The sequence below is a fragment of the Ixodes scapularis genome, unplaced genomic scaffold (genome assembly GCF_016920785.2).
Source record: "Ixodes scapularis isolate PalLabHiFi unplaced genomic scaffold, ASM1692078v2 PGA_scaffold4__175_contigs__length_147842914, whole genome shotgun sequence".
Classification (NCBI taxonomy): Eukaryota; Metazoa; Arthropoda; class Arachnida; order Ixodida; family Ixodidae; genus Ixodes; species Ixodes scapularis.
In genome coordinates, this window is record NW_024609879.1 from 889527 (window position 1) to 917152 (window position 27626).

Consider the following 27626-nt stretch of genomic DNA (forward strand, 5'->3'; position numbering starts at 1 on the left):
CGGGACAATCACGACGTCGGGCTTCTCGAGGTGCGTTCGAAGCGTAATATTTAGAAGAGCGACGGATGCTCGCAATAATTATGGAAGTAGCCGATCGGCATGTACAAATCATGACAGACAGAGATAAAACTAAATCAATCAATCCATTAATCAACCAGCGTGTAGTCAAGTGTCCAGGAAGAACCACCGGGCTTTATGATGGCGGGTTTCAAAAATAATAGCAACAATGAATTAATAATAATAATGATAATTGTTAATAAATTAGTGTTTATTACTGTATTCTGGAGCATCCACTAGTCATAATACTGGCACAGTTCAATAAAACACACACACACACGCGCGCTCGAACGCACGCGTGCACGCGCGCACATGCGACGCGCACACACAGAGCACACAAGCTCACACACGCAAGCGGACGCATCCAGATTCGCGCGCACACCCACGCTCGCACACAAGCACACACACGCACACACGCACATATGATGAAGGAAACGTAGATCAAAATAGTTTCGGTTTTACGCAGGAACACAAATAATTTTGAATATATTGAGCTTAAAGGTTACCATTGAGATTACACGAGGCATCGGGGTCCCTTCGTCGCGTGTTCTGAGGGGGTTGATTATTCTTTTACTCTGACGTGTGGCAAGCGTTACGTGGGCCAGGCGGGCCGCTGTCTCAAGGACACGTTAAGAGAGCACGGATACAGTGTCTCCACAACCGTTTCTAGTCATCTTGGCATTCATGGCCGCCACTGCGGTTGTCTACCGACTTGCAACGGTGTGAGGTCGTTAAACGTCACAGGGACCAGCTCACTCGGGAAATTTTGGAGGCTGTTGAGATAGCGAGGCTGGGCGCTGCATGTGTAAGCACTCCTCCTGTGGCTTCAGCTGTGTTTGAGACGTTGTGTTGTGTTCGTCCCCTTCTTTGTTCCTGATTCTCGGGTTTTTATTACCATAAATCACCACCAGCTCCGTTGTATTTTTTTAAATATTGTTCCAAAAATTTTCTAGTTCCTTGACTTCCTTGTTCTTTAGCACGTGTCCTGCACGGCAGTGTCATGACGCCTTTTTTGTTGGTGATGTTCACGTTTGCTGAATTTTTTGTTCGTGACAAAGGATGTATATATTGCGATTTTGCAATCAATAAACTCAACTGTGTTACCTCTTCGTCCGTGTTACCTCTTCGCCTGGTCCTTCGTCTTTTGCGCTGTTTGTAATCCCGAAGGACTTAAGATTAACTTTTTATATTTTCTTACATTATTATTGAATGAAGAGGTGGAATAAATTAGGTTTATAAGAGTTGGCAACTTGACCAGTTTGGTGAAGGAAGGGCAAGGGTGTGAGGAATTAAATCCATCGCACACATGAGTTTTCACACGCGTAGCTCCACAGTGCGAGCAAGGTTTTCTTTTGGTTTCCTGTTTGGTTGATCTACTCTTCATACGAAGACACTCCCGGCGGGAGGCGTGTTTGTCTTGCGTTTTTCAGTCCTTCACACTACCAGATGTCAGATGAGATGTTTGATCCTGGAGGCTTCGTCAGGGGAGCAGCTGCTGCAACGTGAGATCGATGGGGGTTGTGATGCCACTTCGCCACCCCGTCGTCTGTGATGGCGAAGCTCTTTAGTTTGGGCCCCTCGAAATAGTCTTCTGGGTAGTGGATTCTCGAGGGTGTGTATATGATCATGGGGTCTCTTTATTCGAGGTTGTTTTCGTCCTCTCTTTCTTTTTCTGGGCTGTGGTCGAGGGCCCGACGGGAGATCGGCACGCCCTATGAGCGGCGAGAACTGCAAGCCTCGTTCGACAGGTTGTGCGTGGCCTCGTTGTCCACCTAACCGGTGCGCCCCGGCAGCCACTGGATTCGGACTGAAATGTCCCTCTGGTTATGGATCCTCCGACACCCGTTCTTGATTGCATACTCAGTGGTTCTCATCTTGGGTTTGCCGAGTAGTGCGCGAATTGTTGTGTAGCTATTAGTGTAGATTGTAATCTTCTTTGTGTGCACCGTCACCATTTTGGGAATCTGTGAGAATCCAGTTGATCCCGACGGCATTGGCCCGGAGCTCCCCTTCGGTGGTGGAGGGTGCCTCATCCAGACTAAAAAAATAATCCGTTACAAGTAACGGATTACCTGTAATCCGTTACTTGTTCAAGTAGTTTTGTAATTGCCCCGTTACTTTTTTTCGGAAGTAATTTGTAATGTAATTTTGTTACAAAATATTCGTAACGGATTACTTTAGTTACTCGTTACTTCCTAAAAATATGGGCATAATAGAGTAGTTGGAGCAATACGAGCAGAACATTAAGGAGCATAAAGAGAGTAAGTTCAGCAAAATAGAAAACATCACGAAGCGGAGAATAGCCGAAAAGAGAACACTACTTTTTGTATGACCGGCCACGAGAACCACTAGAAAAACAGGCAAGGCATGTACAAATATACGAAAGAAAAATATCAAGTAAGACAACGCCGTGTAGGCTCTCGGTCGCCTTCTATCGTGATTTTTTTCTTCTCCCGGGGCAGGAGAAAGTTCTTCGCGTTTACTTGTTTTTGTCTTTTACACCGTTTCCCCCTTTCCAACTTCTTTGACGTCTCCCGCCACCTGCACAGACATCAAACGCAGGTCCGTACCCCTCGATTCGCGGGTTCACAATTCGAATTACAGACGATGTAGCCTCACGCGAGGGGGTCGAATTCTCTTTGTCTTTGATGAGCGCTACTGAATTCTAGCACGCTCTTGAGGTACGGCTGAAAAGCGCCTGGCGCGAGGCTAAGAGCATCGTCTTCGAGTGTACAAAGGATACTTCTTTTGGTTTACTTGTCTGGGCATGGTGGTCGAGTCCACTCCTCACTTTACAGTCAACTGCCAACATAAAAGGGGGGGGGGGGGGTTAGGCCATCTAAGGAGTGCTGACAGAGAGAGAGAGAGAAACGCGTAAAAGTGATGTGATCCTCTATTGTTTCGTGAGACCGATGGCCACCGCTTCTCTCGCTCTCTATGCCCCCCCCCCCCCTTCCCTAGACTCCACAAATATTGATATAAAAGTGAGAACCGATGAACGATCGATAACCCGTTACCACCATTTTTACTCTTGACTGGTCCCGTTTTCGGTCATAGAGTGTCCGTCGTCTCCATGGCCATCTCTTAATGAGATGTTCAAAATTCAGGGCATTAAGGAGAACGGAAACCTATAGAGGTTTCGGTGCATACTTTGCTTGCCAAAAACATACACACCATTGTCATCAGTAAGAACAACAAACTAATCTACCGAAACACATCAAGATAAGCTGGGACACCCGCATTCTGCATTGGCTATACATTGTAAAGCTAGAACCAAGTTTTTCTTTTCTTGTGAATAACAGGCGAAATATCCGAGTCAAAAGAGGACTTTCATATATCCCTACTTTAGCTCCGAATATCGTAGCGGAGGTAGACGCTGCTACTGAGCATGCGCACCGCTAGCTTTGTTTGCACAGTTCCAGGGATCATTTCCGGAGGCCTTAAGCTAGCGGGACGGTGGGTGTGGTTGCAACTTTCGGTGCCTTGTCAGCTTACAGGTGAACCGAGTGCACCTACACTCTTTCTCTTAAATGCAATAATTTACTTTTACAAGGACTACCATAATACGGGCTATGAAAAAGAAAAATTATTGTTGCAGAACATTTTTGAAAAATATCAAGCTTGTTTTATTTGCTTTCTGGCTAAGTGTACGAAAAAAGTAACGTGAAAACAATTTGTAACGTAACGAGTAAAGTAATCCGTTACTTTTCAGCGAAAGTAGTTTGTAACGATAATTCATTACATTTTTCAAGTGACGAGCACAAGTCCGGCCTCATCCAGGTAGTAAGTTGCCCACCGGTTCCAGCCGTCATCGGTTCTCAACCCCTGTGGCAGTGATGCGAGTGTGCGGATTTCACGATGCGTCCGTGAAGAGCCGCATCTCGGTGGGGTCTGTTGAGGGCTCGTGAATTGCGCGGGCGATGGATGGATGGTAATGGCTACACCATTTGTAACGGGCGGCAGCTTGCACCGCCCAGCCTAAGATTTCGTCGTTGCTTATTTTTTAAAATTTGTATAAACTTGGTTCTAACACAACCCTCCCCTTATTTTATTCCATTGCTTATTTTTATCTGAATTTTTACACCTCCCTAGATCTCTTCCACCAATCTTCCATTCTCCTCTTAGTTACCGCAATTCTTTCCCTATCTACTCGTGTATCCATGTTTGCAAATTCCAGTGCCCCCTCCAAATCCGTAGTCATCCACCCAAGAGGGTGGGCCCAAAAACCGTGCACCTTAAAATTACATGTTTTATAGTTTCCCTTTCGCGTTTGCATACGTCGCATAGAGTGCCTATTTCATAGAGTTTAGCTCTATATGTGTTCGTTCTTAGCACTCCCGTTCTAGCTTCAAACAGCAATGAGCTCCCCAATGAATTATACAACTGTTCCTTCTTTATTTTTTGTTTGCTTTTTGTGCTTTGTATATTTTTAGAGTCGATTTCCCCTGCATTCTCTCTTCCCACAATTTCCTCTCTGTTTCCTTTACTCCCTTTTCTACTGATATGCTCTGATCGGCACCATATCGTTGAATGTATTTAGATCTCAGCTTGCGGGTTCGGTTTGTTCACTTTCTGTTTAGACTTTTCATATATAGAAACTTGTACACTTTGCCTGCCCACCGTGTATCCTCAATTTTAGCTAGTCTTTGTTCAAATATTACTTTACTGATCGCTTCTCTATTCTCGAAAGATGCCCAACCAATACACCCCCCCCCCCCCCCCCCCCGCCCCCGTACTTCCTCATTTGGTGTATTCCCATGTGCCCCCAAGGCCAACCTACCCACACTCCTCTGCTGTATTTCTAAACCTGCCTAGAATTCTGACCTCATACACAATGCCGCATTCCCAAATGAGAGACCTGGCACCATGACTCCCTTCCATACACCCCCAACGACTTCATATCTATTATAAGTCCAGAGGGTCCTGTGATTTGTAATAGCTGAATCTCGTTTCCCCTTCCTTATTACAATATTTTCATGTGCTTTTAGATACTTTCTTCCCTCATTTAACCATACTCCCAGATATTTATGTTTTAAGTGTTCTATCACTCTGTCCTGTGTCTTCAGGAATTCCTCCTTATCGTCGTTGGAAAGTGTTATACCCGACTTGTTCCTATAGTGAAGTTTAGGCCTAAACTGTCCCTTTCCTGCTGCAAATCCTAATCAGTTCCTGTATTGCCTCACGACTTTCTGCTACGAGTACAATGTCGTCTTTACGCATTAACCCTGGTGATACATTATTTACTTTATATCCTTCTTCCATGTAAGTCAGGTCAAAACCTATAGGTTCCGTGATTCCGTACCGTATGACCGACCCTTTTCAATATCTAAAATAGTTCTCTGCGAGTTCACGGGACAAGCACTTTTTAGCATGTAAAAATACGCGGATACCACCCGCATTTTTTAAAAATAGTACATTCTATTTGGTGGTTCCACATGACATGTTGGTCAAATATTAAACCTAAATATTTAACTGTCGAGTCACATGGTACTGGTCTACAAGTGCAAATTTGTTGAGCATGATTATAGAGATGTAGATATATGTTTCGCGCCAGGGTAACTTGTTAATGGCGATTACGAAAGCAAACGACATTAGTTTTATTGACAATAACAGAAATGAGATTACTTGCAAACCATTTAAGTTATAAATCTATATCGCTCTGAAGCAGCGAAACCGCTTGGATGTAGCCATCATGCGGTAGAAAAAGAAAGGTATCGTCCGCGCACTGAAACATTCTAGACCAAAGATGGTTTACGTAAATATTAAATAATAATGAACCTAATGTGCTACCCTGCGGTCCACAGAAATTGTCTTTGACGATTTCCGATTTTCTATTGGTTCTGCTTCCACTTTGAACCATCTGGAATTAGTTCGTGAAGTAGTCCACGAAACATTTTTTCAAGGGTGCTCAAAAAACATGCTTATCAAATTTTGATAGGAGGAGTGCGTGATCAGTTGTATCAAATGTTTTTGACAAATCAAAAAAAGCAAAGCTAGCTTTATTTTTTCAAGCGTTTCATTAACACTGTTTGGGAGATTTTCAAGTAGTGAAATGCTGTTTCTTTGTTGCCTGTGATTTTCTTTGACAGAAAATCTTTCACAGAAACTACCGTATAAACCGGAATATAGGTCGAATTTATTTTTAAAAATGGACCTGAAAAAGTCGACCCTCGTCTTATATAACGATTGTCCTTCCATATACTACTTGGCCAATTTTTTAGCTTTTTACAACTTGTAAATTAGGGGTCGACCTATATTCCGGTTCGACCTATATTCCAGTTTTTACGGTATGCATAAATATTTGAACAGATTTTTCAAGAACGTGAGCAATTCTTGGGAATATCGATATTAATCTACAGTTTCCTAATCTCGTCCTACTAGCATTTTTGTACAACGGCCTCCCCCTCCCCCCCCCCCCCCCCACACACACACACACACTATTGACAATTCTAAACCTTCCGGCATTTTCCCTGTTGTCTAACATCCATTAACTATCGCGAGGAGGACCATTTTTTAGCTTTGGAAAATTGTAGTGTAGATCCCTAATACGAATTTGGTCCGTTCCACGTACTTTTGTTATCGACATGTAATTAATAATATTACAAAAATCGCGCTCATTTCTTTCTGGTGGATGTGCCGAATTTACACAGTAAATTTTGGACGACCGGTTCGTCATTTACAAAAAAAACACTATCTTTTGCCTTAGAGTTTCTACGGTACTAATGAAGCTGCGGTTGAATGATTCGGCTAGTTCCGTATAGTTACCTAATCCTGGAAATTTCTTTCTTATTGCATGGTCTATGTTATTTCTTTTTTTGCCTATCAACTCATGCATAAGCTCCCATCTTTTCCTTGAATTTTTCGCAGAACAAAATTTGCTTGTATAATGATCTTTCTTTGCTAATCTAATTTCGGCTCTTACTTTATTTCTCAGCTCGCGAAATTCGTTTCTTAAAGTGGCATCACTCGGGTTTTCGTTGCATCTTTGCCATAACTTGTCCTTCAAGTGGTATAGCTCTAGCGATTCTTTGTTAATCCAGATATTTCTTTTTTTCTTCGCTTCAATTTTATATGTTCGGCAAATATTTTATATATTTATTTAAATTTATCTACGTGTAAGTTGTAAATGGTATCATGGTCGTAAGCTAATAAAGAATTTTAGTAGTACATAGGGATAACACGGTCTACCTTTTTACTATCAAAAAACAGTTCTCAATATATTCTGGTTTGACAGTTCATTCCTGGAGCTTTGAATCAACATTGAAAGTGCTGTTAAATAATGATCTGCTACCTTGTGAATAATTACAGCCGGCACTGATGTTGTATCAATAATCTTAGTTACTATATTGTCAATGCATGACTTAGTGACTGTACTGCCATAATATTCTTCTTTTTTATAATCTCGTATAAAGTTCTCTACCCCGAAAGGCAAAAATGTGTATAAGTAGTTAAAAAAAACATCGTATTTAGTCTCGTTTAAGATATCTATGTCAAGGTCGCCTGCCTATATAATGTGCGGTTGTTATCGAATTGCCGTAGCAATGTCGCGAATTCATCGCAGAACACTTTTATATTAGAATTAGACGGCCCATAAACTGCGCATACAATGGAAGAACTAAATACTTTGGGAACAAAAACTGCGCAAAGTTCTGCATTATAAAGAGAAACGGTAATTAATTCCGACAAATAAATATAATTTACAAACATAATCAAACCTCCTCTTTTCTTTCCTTCCCTACATGGAAAATAAAAATGTAAACCAAGCAAAGTATATTCCGAACATGCTTCCTCTACAATGTTTATTTAACTTAATATCAGCACGTCTAGAGACGACAGTTTCCCGGACAACGGGATCAATAATTTGTCCCATTGCTTACGTAAACTTCGAACGTTCACGTGCATCAGGCTAAACTTTAGATAGCCACAATCGCTTCCTGTTTGGAATCGTGCGATAAGGCCATCCCATTCTTAAATAGTGAGGAAAGTACGCTCCATTTTTACGTTACATTATCTAAGTCTCTTTCGCACTCGATGCGAAGAGCACCGGCGCCTTCTTTTTGTGTAACAAGGATTTTGCCTTTTTGCACCCGCACAGGATGACATTGCTTTCGCGCACTCCCCAGTAGACCACACAGGTTTTTCAGTGTTTTGTTAGGTTTCGTTTGATGCAACTTTTCTGATTTTTCAAGGTCACGCGCTTCGTCTTCCTTGTTCTTCTTTCCACAAACCTCAGCAGGATTGGCGCTCTTTATCCTTCCCTCACCCTAAGGTGGTTAGTAGTTTCAACGTCCTCTGGGGCAAGTTGCAGCATGTCGAGTTTATCAGCAAAGTTCTGTTCAACTTCTACCACATTCTCCTATGGTCGCTGGGCAATACCGTGAATTTCAATGTTTTTACGGTGGGGGTATTGCTCTGAACTGTCCACCGCTGTCTTTCGATCCATAATTTGCCGGTCCTGCTCGGCTACTGTATCTTCCATTTCACCCGTGCTTTTTGTCAGTTGAAGACAACGTGACTAAGCAGGCGAGCTGGTTGTTATATGACACTAGACAATCCGAGACGGAGGTTTACAAAGAGGTACAAACACAAACGTCTTAACTTCTCAAGACGTTTGTGTTTGTCCCTCTTTGTAAACCTCGGTCTCGGGTTGTAGAATGTCTCTTTCTTAGCTCTTTAATTGTCGCGCTCTGCCCGTCCGGTCACTTAAGCAGTTGGTCGTACTATCCTGACAGGTTTTTCAACGATGCATCCATTGCTTCAGCCGTTTTCCCGCGCGCATCTAGCTTCGACATGATTTGATAGTCTTTACCTCTCTGCATTAAAAAAAACAAAAAAAACAACAACAATATGTTAACTCGTTGCATCCTGTTCAGGATGTCAGTTAGTCTCCCGTTGCTATCTTCATTCGTGAACGGCAACTTCTCTCGATTGGAATCATGCGAGCCCCTCGAAATTGCCATCTCCGCTTGTGCTGGGTGGCGTTCATCAGACCTTTCAGACCGACGGGTAGCATGACGCTTACACGTGTTACATTGCCACGATTTAACGCCCTCACCGACATTGCCGCAAAAACCCTTTTCGCCACGCCAGAGCACTTCCTAGTATGGTATTCGTTGCCAAATTCTGAGCACTTTAGACTAATGCCCTCGGCTGGCAAATATTTCATAAACGCAATACATTCGTTTGCTCCCGCCATGTCACCGTTGAATCGATCTAGAAATACTAAGGGCAGAGCAGCAGTAGCAAAAGTGTACACGATCATCCAAATAACCACTCAATACTAAAACACGTGTTCCGATGAGTAACATGTTTCTGATATCGGTATGTTTCCGTTATTTAGGTATATAGTTTCTGACATTGATCTTATCCGGATATCTAACTGGTCGCGTGCTTGGTCTGACGTAGGAGCGCTCGACCAGTAAGCCAATCCTATCCTATTCTAACCTGATATCTGAAAAAAAAAAATTGATTTTCGATAATCAATCCATAAATTTATCATCGACCGATGATCGGACGATAGTGATCATCGGTCAATGGATAGATCCTTTTACCGATCTATCCAGTGCGCCAACCAATGGATAGATCCATTGGTGGTCGCCGACGTCTGTGACGTCATATCACGCGACATCTGCGAATTTTCATATTCCCCCGAAAACATTTTTAGCTCTTGTTTCTCGGTTGACGCCAAACCAGCGACCTTTCGTTCAGTAGCCCGACGCGGTACCTCTCCGTCACGGATGCAAGTGTCTCGGTCGTGCTTAAACGTCGAGTGAAATCGCGGGAAGCGCGAGGACTCGCCGCTCTGTTACGCTATGGTGAGTAGGCCAAGTTGAGATTATAGCTGGTGATACTTCTGCAACGAGACGCTTGAGATGTACTCGTGGGAAAGTGTTGGGACACGCCGCGGGATGCCGCCATGTACAATTTCCAATAGTTGGTGATATTCCCACAAGGTGTCGCTTAAGATGTACTCATGGGAAAGTGTGGGAAGATGCCGCTGGATGTCGTCATGTCCAGTTTGGAGTAGTTGATGATATTCTCACAAGATGTCGATTTGTGCGGCGCCGCCACACCAATTAGCGTAAGTCCTTTCTCTCGATATATACCGGGTGTCTCAAGCAGCGGCCAGGCTCTTGAAAATCGATTTCAGAATTCGGTTTCTTAACCTATGGCGCTACGATCTTCTGCAGCGTTGCCCAAAGGTCGTACATTTTTTTCTAAAAAATTTGCAAAGAGCGAACTTACCTTAGGAGAAAGTAAAAAAAGAAAAGAAAAAAAAAGCTTAACGACTATGAAAACGCAGCAAAGCCACCGATCTCCAAACAATAGGGTGCCCATCGATTGAAGAACGGTCGCTTCGCTGGGTTTCAGGGACTCAAACCGTAACCGTAACCGAAACCGAAAACCGTTTAGGAACGAAATTTTTTCTGTAACCGTAACCGGAACGAAACCGTTATTTGATATTTATAAAAACCGTAACCGTAACCGGAACCGTAAATTATTCACCGGTAACCGGTTTTAACCAATATTAACCGAAAAATAAACTATTAGTTTTTCTGAAGTATGACCTGGAGGAGGGATCTTAAATTGTTGTGGCCATTTGACAGAGTTACTGTCAGCGAGTGGTGCATCTGGTTACATATTTCCATTCAATCTGACTTTAGGATTAAGAATACTCAGATTGAATTAGTGGTCGAGCTTATAATTAAAAAAATTCTATATTTCTAAATCTGCCACACTCCTACATCGATACATGTATTCAGTACGTGTCGCTTTCAGTGTATTAACTAATAAGTTCGAATTCTCAGATGTCCATCCAACTCGGTTCTATCAAAACCACCGATGTTCCTGACATGCAGAAGCCGGTATAAAGAAACGAGGTAAATTGGCCATCATGCAGAGCTGGCGGAAAAGAAAACCTGGGCCCGTTTGCTCGAAGCGCTAACCGCGGCTAAAGTTAGCAGCAGTACCTAGGAGAGGGAGTTTGAAATCACGTGACTGGGGGCTAGGATGCCGGGAAGCATGGCGGCGCCCCGGTGCGTGAGCTCCGCTCGCTTCGTAACTAATATGTCGTTGTAGCTGCACTATCGGGCGCGTTAGTCAGCAACGAATGGTGCAGGAGGCTTTCGCTTTGCCTTACCTCGCTTAAATCGCAGAGCACGAGCAATGACTTCGCGGCATTTGTTGCATAGTCTTTCGATTCTGGCCTTTCTAAGCCTAAATGAACGCGATAATTGTCGGCATGGCAACGTCTTTGGAAAGCGGATTGCCTTGACTCAATCGACCGGATATTAATAGTACACAAAAGAAGACCAGCGTCCCGCCCCAACAGACCTTTTTCTAAATTACCCAAGCATCGAGAAGAACGCTGGAAGTGTAATTCTATGGTCCGCGCTCGCTGTCCTTCCTCTTATAAAAGATTCGAAGTAAATAATCATTATAAGACTTGGACGAACGCGCGTGCAAGGCAAAATTTGTTTTAGACTTTTTCCTTTAGAACGATAGGCCCGTAGCTCACAAGTTTTGAGCAGCGCTGCAGGCGAGCAAAATAGAATATTTGGCTCGCGTTTCAAACATGCATCAATACGCTCCCCACTAGAGTTGTTTCTACTCAGTTCCATTCTAAGTTCCAGCGTAGCAGAGGCTACAAGAGCGAGCTGCGAGCTTTCCGCGTCCCTGCCAAGCACGCGCGCTCGTGCAGTGCGAGCATCGTTCAGGATGACGCGCTTTTCCGAGTAGCTTCGGCTTCACTATCACGTAAAGTGAAATATACGTGCTCGCGGAAGCTGTGAAAGAAAGCAAATATGGAAGGAATGTTTAATAGAACGCTGCGGCCGCAAGCAGCATAATTCTGTTCTTTTTTTTTTTTAACTTTTCTTAGACGTTTTGTTACCGCACATCTACAGATGCTGACAGCGGCTTGTATTCGAACGTGGCACGTGCAAAATCGAACGTTACAGCGCCACACGGATGATGCAGCCAGCAAAACTTGGTCGCGTCTTGCGTAAGTCTTCCGGACGCGCTCGCGCCCTCTGCCCAGAGCAACGGGTATATTACTACTGCATGCGCCAGCACGCGCAATGCCTGCAACTACACTCGTAGCATGCACCTCGGTGCTTGGGAAATTTGTGTGCTATCAATACAAGGCCGATTGAGTCAAGGCAATCTACTTTCCAAAGACGTTTCCATGCATGCCGACAATTATCGTGTTCATTTAGGCTTAAGAATGGCCAGAATCGAAATACTATCTAAAAAATGCGGCGAGGTCATTGCTCATGCTTTGCGCTTTAAGTGAGGTAAGGCAAAGCGAAAGCCTCCTGCACCATTAGTTACTAACTAACGCGCGCGATATTGCAGCTACAACGACATATTAGTTCCGAAGCGAGCGGCGCTCACTTTGCGGGGCACCGCCATGTTTTCCCGCATCCCTACCGATCCCTGTCACATGATCTCAGAATCCCTCTCCTAGGTACTGCGGCTAACTTTAGCCGCGGTTAGCGCTTCGAGCAAACGGGCCCTAAAGCCCCTGTATCCTGGGAAAAGTGGCGCCTTCACTGTTGTGGAAACGCGCGAGACACGTTCAGCGCGCCACTTCTGGAAAGAACGTGGCGTCTGAAATCTAGCTCAGTGCTGCGCTGTGCCGCCATGACCTTCCCAAGGTATGCACGTTGCACGTGCCTCGTGCATCGACGCACTTTGTGCTACTTTTGAAACATGAAGGGGCTTTAATGGGCCCTGCTGTTCATTAATAATGTTTATGTTGTTCATTTAGTGTGAAACGTGTCGCGAGTGACGATTTTGAAACAACACAGAAAGAAAAAAAAAGTCAGGGGTTTGACATTGGCGTTTTGTATTATATATACAATATATATACATATATGCTCGGGCTGAGAGTGGTGGAAGGAGCGAGGAAACGTCAGAAGGGTGTCCGAGTTTTTTTCTTTTCCTTCCTGCGCCGAGACCCTTCTTCAAACCGAGTGGCACCCGCCGCCTAAAGCCCCTTCATGTTTCAAAAGTAGCGCAATGTTCGTCGATGCACAAGGCACGTGCAACGTGCAGCCCTCGGGAAGATCATGGCGGCACAGCGCAACACTTAGCTATTTCAGACGGCATGAATTTCCCAGAAGTAGCGCGTCGCACGTGCCTCGAGCATTTAACAACAATGAACGGCGTCACTTTTCCCAGGATAGAGGGGCTTTACCGTCGCCGGCACTGCCACGCCTCTCAGCTTCTCAACATGACAAAAGAAAAAGCCAAGGAGAAGGATGCCTCCTCGTCAAACGCGCCAACGCGCCACCCTCGTCCAACAGACATGGGATGCAATTTCTGCCTCCTTCGCCTGAACCTTGGGAGCTGCCCTGCTTCCAATCGTCGATGGCCTGGCCAATCTCGCCCCACACGGCCAGCAGTCTCAACAGTCTCTCTCGCAAAACTGTGAACGCGAGCTATTCGAACGTCGGCACGGTGAGCTCGAACATCCACAGACGCGCCGAGAGATCGCTTCCAGCATCGCCGGAGGCCTCCCCCTGCCACCGCCGGAGGTATGGCTTCTACGAGAATCATTTCTACCAGAGCCACCAGCGCAATCCAACTACCTCTGATAGAGCCCCCACCACCCATGCCGGAGCGAGGGTCCGTCATGCCTACGACATTCTGAGCGACCTCGCCCAGGACACCATAAGTTTCTCCACGAGAGATGTCCATGAGATCAGGCATCTCCCCCGCCATCGGTTCTACTGGGATGATATGCTCCCCGAACACCAGCACCTCATTTTCGATAGACTGGAACTCTTCCACGTCGTCGCGAGAGGGAACTGTAGGACGGCAGTCCTATCCCAGACGTCGAGGATTTGAGTCTGAGGTTTTCAGAGAGCTCCCCGACCAGCTACCCAACCAGCCTCGACGCGGACGCCACACGCCTCGTGCTCCCGCGCACACCAGCTACCGCCCAGACACCAAGTCGAAGAGGCCCCCTAATCGTGAGTCCGGCAGCTACGCTGAGTCTTCGAAACCCACCAGTGCCGTCATCGACGGCACAGTCGTCTCCTCGACGCTCCTGTGCGTTTTTCCTGTCGAGGACATTCTCGCCCATGCTCTTTGCGAGGCTGGCGTCTCGGCCGACCGTGCCCGAGCTTGATCTTGGATCGAAGAAAACGACCCAATGGATCCCGACTCGACAACCACCGCCACCGAGCGAATCCTGGAGTGGCTCAGCAGGACCTACAGTCATTGAGCCCCACGCCGATGACGGCTCCTTCGACACGTACGATGGCAAGGAGGAAAACCACACCAACACAAAGGAACACACTACAGACAAACAAAGCGTCGTCGAAGACTCTCAGTCGGACCTGGGTAGCACTGCCTACAAGTCAAAAGCGACGGGACCTACACCGCCAGTCCACTCGACCCAGCAGGCACCTGAAGTCGACTGGGCAGTGTTTAGTGAGGCAAGTAGTTTTCACGGGCCGCCCGACTACGGCGGACTTTCCATTCGCTGCACGAAGGCTTCTTGCCTCACGGCCCGCCCAGCCCAGCTCTCAATTTTATTACTTCATTCCACTTAGCAGTATTTTACTAGTGGATGGCTGTAGTTCTGTTCCTTCCTTCAGTGAAGCGAAGACTCGCCTGCATGTATGCGGTTGAAATCAACTGTAGCGACGAGAAAGTGCGAATGGTTCTTCCAGCATCAAGTGGGAATTAACTTTCTTAGGGTAATTGTTTATAAATGGTGCCAAACAACAGAGTAGCGGTGTTCATTTTAATTTTTATTATATAGAACGCGATGATCCCCGAGTACTAGAAGTAACATGTATGCTCGGGCATCAAACTAAATAATGTAAGTAGATGTAGTGAACAAGAGTTGGAGCTAGGAACGTGTGCAACTTCTGACCAATTAGAAGTATTAAGACGTTTCTAGGTTCCTTGTATTTCACGTTATTGGATATCTGAGACTACTTTAAACAGTTTTTTCTAAAATGGCTGTCTAGCATTTCAATTAGACAAATTATTGGAAAAACCGAAATAAACCGGTTTTTATGAACGTGTAACCGGTAACCGAAACCGTAAAAATTAAAACCGTAAAAAACCGAAACGAAACCGTTATCAACAGGAAGCGGTAACCGTAACCGTAACCGAAACGTTATATTTTTCGGTTTGAGTCCCTGGTTTCCATAGGAGTTAAGCCCTTTCCTTTCTTTACCTTTTCCTCAGGTAAGTTCCCTCTTTGCAAATTTTATAGAAAAAATGCACCACCTGTGGTAAGACTGCACGAAATCGTAGCGCACAGGTTAAGGAAAGGAATTTTGCGGCTTGATTCAAAGAGCCTGGGCGCTATGTGAGAACCCCCAATATATCTTCTCCGTAACTCCTGCTTAGCTCAGTGGGTAGAGCGCTCCACTGGAAAGGGAGAGGTCTCGCGGTTCCACACCAGGACCAGGCTGATAGTTTCGGTCGCGCATGTTACCTAGCTGTTTTTGCAGTTTTGTGTTTGTTCTTTTTCCCCTTTGTACCCCTTCTCCAGGAATTGTTATAGTCATTCTTGTCCAGCTCGCTTGCTCCTTTGCGTTAATTGCGTTATATGTAATCATCGTCCTGATTGTCCAGTCGGCGCACTCCGTCAACTTTGTCCTCAACTTTGTGTTTGACGAGCTCCAGAAGATGTCCGTGTAGTTACGTCTCTCTTGCATCATATTGAAGGACCGGGGAATGAACATCCAGCTTTTTCAGAATGAAGACTCCAATTAATTTTCTATGTTCAAAAAACCGAATGCAGGAATCTATTTTCATTTGAATAAATTCAGGTTTTGCACACACACACAAAAAAAAAAAAAAGTCTGCTCTCTCCTAAACTTGACCGAACTCGGCCACCAACATGTAAACTCACGTGGCGCTGACGTAAAGTATGCCTCTCTACCAGAAACGGAAGTTTTTCGAGCCGAGTAAGGGAGCCACGTTGGACACGAGCACTTTGTCGCATGCTCGTCAAAAAATAACGTTATCAACAATAAATCCGTAGACAAATATTTGAATTCGCGTTCGTGTCCAATGGGTGCCGTGACGACACTTAACATCGCTTCCGAATGACAAGTTCCGCGTTGTGCGTAAGGAGGACGGTGGAAGCTTGGAGTCATTGTACCGGTGCCCAAGCACTTTCCGACCGCGTGATTTCTGATTTCGCTTTTGAGTTGAGGAGGAAAGCTAAGGAGGAAGAGTTTGACAAATCATTTCATGGCCCGTTTAAGCTTCTCTCGTGGTGCACAATGGACTCATGATAGATGTAAAATACAGGACGCGACACGGCCAATCAAGTAATGCGCTGCACTCCCCGTTCAAGGTGGAGATCCTCCGGAGTGCCATCGAGTACATCGAGGGGCTGGAAGACCTGCTGCAGGGCAGCGGGGCACGTGAACGCGCGCACCTGCTCGATGCCACGCTCGCCTCGTCGGCTGCACAGGCCAGGCAGGTATGGAGCTGCCATCCGCGAACCCGCATGCATGACCAAAGCCTCCTCCATAGTCAGAAAGCATGGCAGTTCGATGACGGAGCCATAGAGTGCCCGTACGCAGGTTTGGAGCGCGAGGATCTGGTGGCACAGAGCATTTCTCGGGGAGCCTGTATTCAGCGCACAGCTTTTACAGCGGCGAGGACCCGAAACATGGTTCTCGAACCCGACGAGAAGAGCGGTAGCCCGAGGAACGCGAGAAGCACGAGCGGACATTCTATCGCTCGGGACAAGTGTGTTTCGGCGTCTCGCCGCAGCGGGGCGCCCGTTACATGTCTCTTGTCTGCCGCTCTACCTTTCCACTTCCGGCGGCCGTGTCTCGTGGCGATCTGCCAGGCCTTGTCAGTATAGAGGAGGCTATGGCACGACCTATTAGCGGTGAGAAGCTCGCTAGGGGCGCTTCTGTTTTTTCCGCTCTGGGTACTGCACGTGCTACCCACGGGATTTTATTTAAAATGTTCATAGTGCATAGAAGCTTGGATTGCACGTACTTGCGCTAGCAGAGGAAATTGAAGTATCTTCACTCTAGGTTGTGAAAAACTCCAACAGGCGGCGATACCCGAACTTCTCCCCGCTAGTGCTCCGTTCACCCTTAAACTGAGACTGGAAGCTCCGCCTCCTGGGCGAGTTCGCTGGCTTTCGTAGTGCTTTGGCTGCGCGTGCCTGCGCGTTGACACTTGTGTTAGCAAGGACAAAAAACTCGCCCTGAAGGCGGAGCTTCTAGTCTCAGCTTAAGGGTCAACGGAGTATCGGCGCTTTGCAGCAGCTGTGCATGGACGCCGCCATAACTGACCTTCAGTTTTTGTTTCCTCTTATTTCGTTTATTTCACTTCATCATTACCATAGCAGGCACATTAGATTCAACCGGGTCCTTTTCTAAAACATCGGCCTTTGTGGAGGATCGTCAACTACCGTTTCAGTTGCTCGGCATCTCGGTATGACAAGAGAAGGTCAGCAATGGCGGCTGTGATTTGGCGCGTGTGTAAAGCGTCTATAGGGTGCCTTCATGGGCGCTTTGCCTGTTCATCCATAAGCTGAGAGCGCAGCCAAAGGTACAAGCGCGAGCTATCCCGCGCTCCTGGCTTTGAGACGTGCATTTCTTGCTCGCGTGCTCGTTCTGCGGAAGAACGGTTCAAAGCAGCGACCTCGAGCTCTAGTGCTTGTGGCATTGGCTGCAATCTAAGAACTTTTCTGCAAGGACGTTACCATCTTGAATCTCTCCACATCACTCGAAAGGGTTCACGAAAAATGCGTGATTGTCATACATTCTCGTTTTGCATCACTTATATTTTCTCGCATATTCCCGGTTGTAATGTTATTATTTTTTGTACCGAATACCAGATACAGAATCTAAGTGACTGAGAACGGAAGAAAATGAAAAACGTATATTGGCGACGAGCGCGATCGAAAGCGTCGCTGTGGTTAGCCTTCCACGATTGGCCGAACGCTGACTATGACGTCAGCAAAGGATTTCTCATTGACGGAAATAAGAGGAATGGAAAAACTTTAATTTCGACGGTGTTGGTAGTGTTGCTTTAAGAGCGCAATGATTTCAAGCTTCCACCATGCTCCTTACAAACACCATCGAACTTGTTGTTCGCAAGGTAATGACATCTAACCATTTCGTTTCCGACACTTTTCTTTCTTTTTTTGTTCCGCATGAAAGCGCGCCTCCCGGCCCGAGCGTTTGGCATCCATAGTGCGACGGCGGCCTTTTCATATCGACTCTTTCTTCGTATTTTTCTCGAGAGCTTGTGCTGTCGGAAACGGGTACTATAGTGCCACTAAATAAGATACGCTTCAGAGTAACGACACTTGGCCTTATTGTGTCTTAAAATGAAGGTTGCCAGTTATCTGAAGGTTTATCTGAAATCATAGGAAACGTTTTTCCGCTGTTCGCGACAGAGCGAAGCAATATTAGATGACCTTCCTAACACCGAATCTAATGCTGAGAAAGTCGAACTTTTGAATCATGACGATCGGCAGTTCCGTCTGCTCTGCATACGAGCCAAAATGGCGGCGCCTACAACAATGTCGGGGAACGGAATGCCAATACTATAAGCGCAGCTCATTTAGTGCTCTAACTGGCCTTACTGCCGATGCGCCGGTGTCGACATCTATCACGATGTACACACCACGCCTCACATAAGCCGCTCTGGTCACAGCACTACCCCGTATTCTAGTACACTGTAGTGCCGTGATCGTTAAAGCGGCAGCTCTGGCCCTGAATCATATCTCTTCCGACAATATTTGCTGCTACAATCTTTTCTAGACACCTCCCCTAATCTTCCGCAATATTAAGTGCTTCACACACACAAGAAAATATTTCAGCCGAGCTTCGGTATTCTTAGAACTCGTGTTGTCAGTTACACATTCCTAATAGGCAATGCCCACACTGGCGGTGATAAAAAACCGCATCTCCACGTGGTGAATGATGTTAATTGGGGCGAAGCTCTGGTGGTGCTTGTCTGCGTAGACGCCGAGCCGCAGCATGCCGAGCCTTTCGTTCGTTTTCATCCATGTCACGCTGCGGTCAAATGCTCAAATGCGTGTATAGACCCGTTGCTCTCGGGCAGGGGGCACGAGCGCGTCCGCAAGACGCGACCATGTTATGCTGGCAGCACTAGCCAGGTGGAGCTGTAATGTTTGATTTCGCACGTGCCGCGTTCGAATGCAAGCATCTGTCAGCATCTGTAGACGCGCGATAACAAGATGTCTAAAACAAAAGTAAAATAATAAAAATAATTATGCAGCTCGTGGCCTCAGCGTCCCATTCAGCTTTATTATTTAATTGCGTTCTTTCATAGCTTCCTTGATCCCGTATGTTTCACATTACGTGATAGCGAAGCTGAAGCTACTTGCAAAAGCGTGTTCCCCCGAACGATGCTCGCACTGCACGAGCGCGCGTGCTTGGAAGGGACACTGCAAGCTCGGAGCTCGGTCTTGTAGCCTCTGCTACGCTGGCACTTCGAATGGAACGGAGTATAAAAACCTGTAGTGGGGAAGCGTGATGACGCACGTTCGAAACGCGAGCCAAATATTCTATCTTGCTCGCCTGGAGCGCTGCTCAAAACTTGAGAGCTACGAGCCTATAACCACGTTCCATACCACACATTCTCGAAAGGCTCGCGTGCTGCGGCTCACCGTCTACGCAGACAAGCACCACCAGAGCTTCGCCCCAATCAACATCATTCACCACGTGGATATGCCGTTTTTTTTTTTCGCCCTACACGAGCACGGGAGAACGTGCTCACGTGCTCGTGAGCACGTGAACGCGTGAGCTCACGAGCAGGAGCTCGTGCATCCAACGGCGGGCGGACATACGGACATGGCTATACTTCGTTTCAGCTTCGGTCCAGACGCAGCCGATGCTAAAAGAGCGAGCTTGTGGCCCAGAACAGTGCTTGCACTGCACGAGCGCGCGTGCTTGGCCGGGATGCTGAAAGCCCGGTGCTCGCGCTTGTAGCTTTGGCTGCGTCTGGACCGAAGCTGAAACGAAGTATAGTGGTTAGTGAGAATTCGCACACTGTGTTGTTGAGCTGGCATAGAAGACGACGAAGGGGAGAAAATAAACATGGTGTTACGAAAGGAAGCTACAAGAGATGCTCTGTGTCATTAACGACTATCAACACAAACACCCTGATGTTGGACTAAATTCATCAAACAATAGCCTCTTCCAAATATTCAGACCGAGGCTTTGCCGCACACTAGTTTTCATCTGGTAGTCGCCTGAGAGAAAGTGGTCTGAACAGACGTGACCCACGCGTGGGCCGATGTCGTCCGGATCGTCGCTGCCAATAGCTCGAAGCCTATAGCCTCCTCTATCCTGACAACGCCTGGCAGATCGCCACGAGACGCGGCCGCCGAAAGTGAAAAGGTAGAGCGACAGACAAGAGGCATGTAACGGGCGCCCTGCTGCGGCGAGACGCCGAAACACACTTGTCCCGAGCGATGGAATGTCCGCTCGTGCTTCTCGGGTTCCTCGGGCTACTGCTTCTTTTCTCGTCGGGTCTGAAAACCATGTTTCGGATCCTTGCCGCTGCAAAAGCTGTGCGCTGACTACAGGCTTCCGGAGAAATGCTCTGTGCTACCAGATCCTCGAGCTCCAAATCTGCGACCGGGTACCCTATGGCTCCGTCGTCGATCTGCCAGGCTTTGTGAGTATAGAGGAGGCTATGCTCGAAGCCACAGGTTATGAAACCGTATGTCGACTGCGCTACTGTACGTCTTGCAGCAGTGTATCAAAACGCACATGGTTGGCATGGCGGCCGCTTACACGCGCACACAACACACGCGAACGATGCTAAACACGAACCCCAACCTATACCTTCCGCGAGCGGAGGACAAGGAGCCGAGAAACGACAAGGAACCGAGTAGTCGATAAACTACCGTTGCTATAATTATCAAAAAGCGGAAAGCCCGGATGTATTAGAAACTGAAACTGTACCGAAACTCAATCGCAATCGCGTGATGCAGTATCATGTACGTAATATGAGCGTCAATAGATGTTTATTTGTTTTTTCCATGTTAAATTCGTCGTATGAAGATTGAATAAAGTAGAATATCTGTTTCACTTTTTATACCACTCATGATGACGTTTTGTTGCCTCTTGTTCCTACACGGTGTCGTATGGTCTCTTCAGAATCTCCAAAACATAGGAGGTTTAAAAGGGGTTCCCCGCGGTTTCCTCCTAATCCTCGATTTACTTCAAAAATTGCTAAACGCACTAACAAACATGGCTGAAATAGGAACCCAAATATTGGGTCAAAATTAATGTTTTTATCGAAGTTGTAATATTTACAATTTTGGATCTCACCGTGTCTTTAAAGTGAAAGTTTCTACTGGGAACAGTAAAAGAGTGACGCTAGGGGAAGGCAGAGGTTCACTCTTTGGACCGTGGACTTTGTTCCCAAGGTATGACTAACATTTTTACGGTGTCAAATGAATGCCTTAGAAGCTCACTGTAGCAGCAGCGCTGCAGCACAAAACAAATGCTCGGCATAGTTCATCTTTAGACTACGCGCTCGACCTGCAAGCCTGCCTTGCCTTGACGTCACGGCACTAAAAGACGCGGTTATATTTTAATGTTGGTTTTCGCATCGTTCTCAGTTCCTCAGTTTACCATAACTATTCTGACTTTCGCGATATTAAAACATACCGGAAAGAGTAAAGACCGGTGATTTCGAGAATACAGTTAGTTTGAGGGAGCTGAAAAAATCGCCGGTGTACCCCTTTAAATGCGGTTTGTTCAGTCCAGACAAAATATTTGACAGCAAAACGTAGGAAACAACATCTTTGGGCCTTTATAAATATAATAAAATTAAGATGAGGTCGATGCGTTTTTTATGACCCCTTTAAACCATCATAACATTTTTTTAAATATTCATTGGTACAATGTTATTTCATCATCATTAGACGCGGCGCCACAGGCCTTCACGGTATGGGTGACTTTCCTTTCTGCGGAGCTGCGGCTCTCCGGAGCTCAAATAGATATAAAAAAAATGAATGTAAAGAAACTATATATGTGGGCCAATTTAGCTAAACAAACCATAGTCCTGAGAATGGTCCTGAGTATTGATTCTTTGTGAGGTTCATAATGAAGACGTAATGAAAATCACACGACCCTTATATTTTTCCCCGAGAGAGCTGGAGGTTTTTAAGCAAACCAAGAATTATGACAATTCTGACTAAAGTTGACATTTGGCTTAGTTGACAGTCTAACATAATGAGGTACTGAGCGCACAAGGTTGGGAGAACAAGAACAGGACAGAAAAAAACGGTACTCACAACCATTGGTTAACTGTCAAGAAAAGAAAAAAAAAAAGAAAGAGAAATGATCCACCCCGGACACGTGCATCTAACACCAGCTCCTTGAAAGGTAGTCGCTCGTTCCTCCAGGTTTGTGCGGGGCCTTCATTGTCTTTTGAAGGAATTCTCTTTCCTTGTTTGAAAGCATCACGGACTCTACACTTATGCGGTTCTTGCCTTCAAAGAGGATTTGGAAGGCCTCCAGCACATCGACGGTCAATTTGTCGTTGTTCCTCCCCAAGATGCTTGTCTCGCCGAATAACGGTCTGCATGTGCACTTCCTATAATAAATTGGAAGACGTCCGCCTACTGTAGTCTTCAAGTAGTAATTATGGTCACGGAGTAGATCATTGAGGCATCTGCCCGTTTGGCGTATGTAGCTCTTGCCTCACGGAAGTGGTATCCTATATACGACGCTCGAAGCGCATGGGAGGAATGGCTTTGCATGCTTCTTGGTGAACTTCTGCTTTGTGGTACCCTTAGTGTGCGTATTCTCTCTAGGGGAAATTTGATTCGTTTTGTAGGGCTGAAAAAACCCTGCTCAAGTATTGTACTTTAACTTGACTTGATTCCTCAATGTTGGTCTTGTTGGTCTGGAAGCATTTCGCTGTCTTCGCTAGAGATTTAGCCACATTAATCAATAGGGCTGAAGAATAGCCGGCTTTCTTAGCCGCTCGACTTGCATATTGAAGTTGGCTGCCATAGTATGAAGACGCGACTTTTTTATTTGATAGCCCAGATATGTTAGAGCTATGCCCTCCTTTAAGAGTTTTGAGCGGCCTTTCTTGGAGCGTGGGCAGCACGACCAACAAACATGGGTGTCACTCAGGGGGAGCGAAAGGTCCAGGAACTGAAGTACCCTTTTTTGTGTACCTTAAATGTGAACCTAAGGCCCCCTCCGTACTCAGCAATGGCTGCAATATCTGCCACTTGTATGTCCAAACATCCGCCATTTTCAAGAATTGCAATGAAGTCATCAAAGTAGCGGGCCAACTTTCTCTCTTTTTTTTTTTTCCTCAGAGAAAACTTTCTATGGCACAGTCCATAGAAAGTGTGCTTGGAAGCATAAAAGAAGACCTTTGAGGTCACGATTCTGAAACAAGACTCCTTATTGGAAAACATCACGTACCGGGGCAACCAGGGTACCAACACAGCCACCTATGTCCTCGACGGAGGCTGACCCAAAGGACGCTGTCAAACCTGTAGTTCTCACTGAAGAGACCGCTGAGAAAGACCATGCTTAACATAACATTCAACGGCCCCACGCCCTTGTTAAGCTACGAATTGACAAAACCGCCGACTCCACATCACGAGAGTCTACGCTAGCCAAACTGCACTTCAGAAACTGTGATTGAATGGAGGAATCCCTGGCAGAAGGAGACGACGAAGGATTGCATGATTCAACTCGAACATCGCCGTGAAAGGACAACACGCATATCTGTGCTGTCGACTCCAACGCAAGAGGGGAGCAGATTACAGCATGTAAGCCTGCTCAAGCTAAATGAGGAAGTCAAGGCAACTGCGGGCGTACTCTTCGTACGCCATCGATTTTCAGCCAGAGGAAGACTACTCGTCGACGTAGCAGAGCCGGCGACCGTTAGCAGGGAACTAAAGGCCCGTTTTCTGGAAGAGTTTCCTATTCTGGCCACCATCCCAAAAGCATATATGCAAGATAACGGGCTGATCAAAGGAGTGCCCGATTGTTGCTAAAACTCCGTGTTGACTGACTTCCTCGAACCAGTAGGAGTCATTGCAGAACGTCGCCTATACCAGTGCAATGGCAAGCCAGGCGAAACTGTTCGACCAACAAATAGAGTGATGGTCACGTTTTGCCCTAATACAAAACGCCCTGCCAAGGTCAACTTCGGCTTCACCTGGCATGAAGAGACTGGCTATGTCGAAGCGCCTCCAAGATGCTAAAAGTGCCAAGCTCTGAACCATGTGGCGAAATACTGCAGTGGCACCACGACCTGCAAGAGATCTAGTGGAACACATGCCACCAAGTACTGCAATTACGAATCACCTGTCAAATGCGCCAACGGCGGCCGAGACCATTCAGCCGATTGTATCAACTGGAAAACTTGACTTGAAGTTCTAGCCAAGAAGAAGAGTTTTATAAGATGCGCAAACTTTTTTAAAAGTGCTAATTGCACAGAGGTCAAACGCGTAGCGCCATGCTTAAATGCCACAAGCCAAGATGTAACAGTCACCACGGAGATGAACCCCAGAGGTAAGGCTTCGAATGGCAATACCAATAAAAAAGAAAACCAAAGCTGCTGGAACAAAATATGAGAAAGAGCAGACAATGGAGCGGTAGCAGATTACTCAAAAGAAACTAATGCCGACACTACCACCCCATCAAAATCTGTTACCGCAAGAAAGAGATCACACCGTAACATCGTCAGTGAAAAAAAGCCTCAAAACTCCACAGTTTGGGATTTAGTAAGGTACATATTTTGTTTTTGCTTTGCCGAGCTTCATTGCCCACCTTTCATCTGGTAATTTCAATACCATATTACAAGGAATTATGGTCTTGTAACCAGACATTACAGAAGTGACACGAAACTTCGAGCAATGCCACCTCAAAATATCAGCCGCAGCCAAAAGCAAAAAAAGAAAAAAAAAATCCGACGAAATATAGATTCTTATGGACTGGAAATCTGCCGGACTGCAACGTCGCCATTCGGGGCTTTCTTTTTATTTAGGCCATTTTTCAGTTTTGATAAGTGCAATTAATGAGGCGGGCCTTCCCACTGACAACAGCCCCCCGCCTCCCCCCCCCCCCCCCCCCCCCCCCCAAATTGGGAGGACCCACCTCAGTTCTGTATTGGCTGGTTGGAAGAACATGACTCTTTGTAATATGGTCGTGAATTTACCAGACCATAAGTTGGCAATGAAGTTTGTAAATCAGAAAATAGTAGACCTCTTAAATCCCTAATTGTCGATTTTTGAGGAGGCATTTTTCTAGAGACAATCTTGCGGTATAATCTCCATCCTGCAGTATCAAAGTTTGACTTGGTGGTATTGTCGGCATTCGTTTCTTTTGAGTAACGCGCTGATGCTTCATTGTCTTTCTCGGAAGTGGTCTGCTTTTTATCGTTTTTTGTTCCAGCAGCTGTGGTTTTTTTTTTTTCTTTTGGCAAATACCTTGCATTTCTGGAATTTTTTCAACTCCATTTTTTACTACGAGCGCTCTTCTTACCAAAAGTGCAGCCCTCTATTCTCGAAAAGCCCTTTGACAACACCAGATTGACACGAGCGATTTGTGCACCTAAGATATAGAATCGATAACAGCACGCGTCGTGTTGACCGGGTGGAGTTTGTGCGTGTCATTCACATATGTTCGTGCTAGAAAGAATAGAATCAAGGTTTATGAGGTTGTAAAATAAATCTGCCAACGCTGTGAAGACCCAATCTTACTCTGCGGAGATTTGAATGCACACCACTGCTTTTGAGGAGGAAGCAGAGATGACACTCGCAGCCGGGCGTTGGAAAAATGTTTAAGGATACGACCTTGCTGTAGTAAATCACAACAGTCAATTTTTTAATCCTTCTGATCTATATAGTGCCATCGCCACCACTGCTCATTCCACAGACCTACGCGTACATTGGACAATAGACTTCAATACCATGAAGCGACCATTATGCGATAATTATAGATCTGTATGGATTCGTGGAACTAAACAGCGCATCCGATATGTTACTCACTGGGATTCAATTAGACCATGCATAGAAACATCATCAGAGCCCATATTACGAGCAGTCTTGACCTGCGCAAATGATGCCACTATCGAGATAAAGCTCCAAGAGCGCTACCAAGAGCCTGATCTTACGTTGCTCAACCCTTGTGCAGCACGAAGACAGGCCAAACGAAAACTACAAAGGAAGTATTCCAACGTTGAAAAAACCTATCCAAACACAATCAATGCAGCAACAACACGATATTCTTAGAAAACAAAACGTAAGCACTGGAACGATAACTGTGCATCAGCAGATGCGAACAGACCTGGAACCCAAATTTGGTGAATCCTTGATGTTTTCATAAGAATACGAGATCTCCATCTATCACACGCATCGATGGCGTTTCGTTTGGGCACAAGTCTACAATAGGCTGCATAAAACTCTTGTTTGGTTGAAAACAAGACAGTCGAGATGTATGACGTTGTGGCTACCTTGTGCCCATTTAATGCTGCCTTCACCGTCGAAGAACTAATATCGGCTGTAGCGCGTTGGATGTTCTGGACTTAAGAGATGGTGCGACCGACTCCGAGCTTGCTTAGGTGAAAACGTTCTGTTTAATCCACGTGCCGTTGAGCTCGCGCCAAGGAGTCGATTCGTTGCCTTTCTTGGCGGCGACGCTGGACGTATTGACTACTACAGATAGCTGCTCCTTAGAGACGTCGCCTATAGGACTGCAGCAGGTTGCAGGGGACGGAGCGATTTTGCGAGCAGGAGGAAATGAAGCTTCCAGAAATGGCGTTGTTGCTGTTGGTGTGCTGCGAGCGGAAGGATGCGGGAGAAAGCGCTGGACGTTGAAGACAGCGTGCGGGGACCGGGCAGGTTCTGGTTAAGGTTACCGTCAGGCGAAGTGGAGACAGCGAAAATACCGATCCGGTAGTGTTGTGGCTCCGTAGTTTACGGGCTCTATCCCCACTCGGGCTCCAGGGGACATGGCGGCCAGCTGCGGGACCGGTGCAGTGTAATTCCCGGAGATGACGCACCAAGTGGAGAGCAGATGCCTGACCTAGTAGTGATGAAGAGCCCTTGGACGGCTAGCGACGTGCCTTACGAACAGACTGGTGCGCCGTGACTTGCCATGCCCCAGCGTGACGCGGTGCGGCACGTCCCACATGTTGTGGCAGCACGGGACCGTGCGAGGTCAGCACCACACCACGCAGATAGACACGACTGCCGGGGCGGCACCAGAGACTGCGGCAGTGGTGGAAATGCCAACGAAGGTAGACTTGCCGTGCCGCCGGGGTAAGCGAGGTGGTCGCAGCCCGTTGCTGAGAGATGCCGGCGGCCGACACGACGGGGCAGAGGTGGTGGCGGAGGCACCGGATGCGGGGGCTGTGGAAGATGTGCCTCCCGCATAAACATCCAAAATGCCATGCCGTTGCCATGCCCCGGGCCGCGGAGAACGTTCCCCTAGAAGGCAGGGGCTCGAAGTCGATCATCACGTCCGGGTCACCGATTTGCAGCGCGTTCTATGTTGAGGACGGAAGAAATGGTGCGACCGACTCCGAGCTTAGGTAAAAAC

The 27626-nt window shown here is 46.5% G+C and overlaps 1 protein-coding gene across 5 annotated transcripts in view; it reads left to right on the plus strand.

The window, feature by feature from the left end:
* LOC8033199 (transcription factor SUM-1) overlaps nt 1-27626 on the plus strand; it is a 305941-nt gene that overhangs the window by 40453 nt on the left and 237862 nt on the right. For 4 of the 5 annotated variants that reach the window (XM_029991553.3, XM_040217851.1, XM_040217856.2 and 1 more), the window contains one exon: nt 16391-16519. The exons of the other annotated variant lie outside the window; for it this stretch is intronic. In XM_029991553.3, coding sequence (XP_029847413.1) covers nt 16391-16519 — 129 coding nt within the window. The remainder of the gene's footprint in view (nt 1-16390; nt 16520-27626) is intronic. 5 annotated transcript variants of the gene reach the window in all.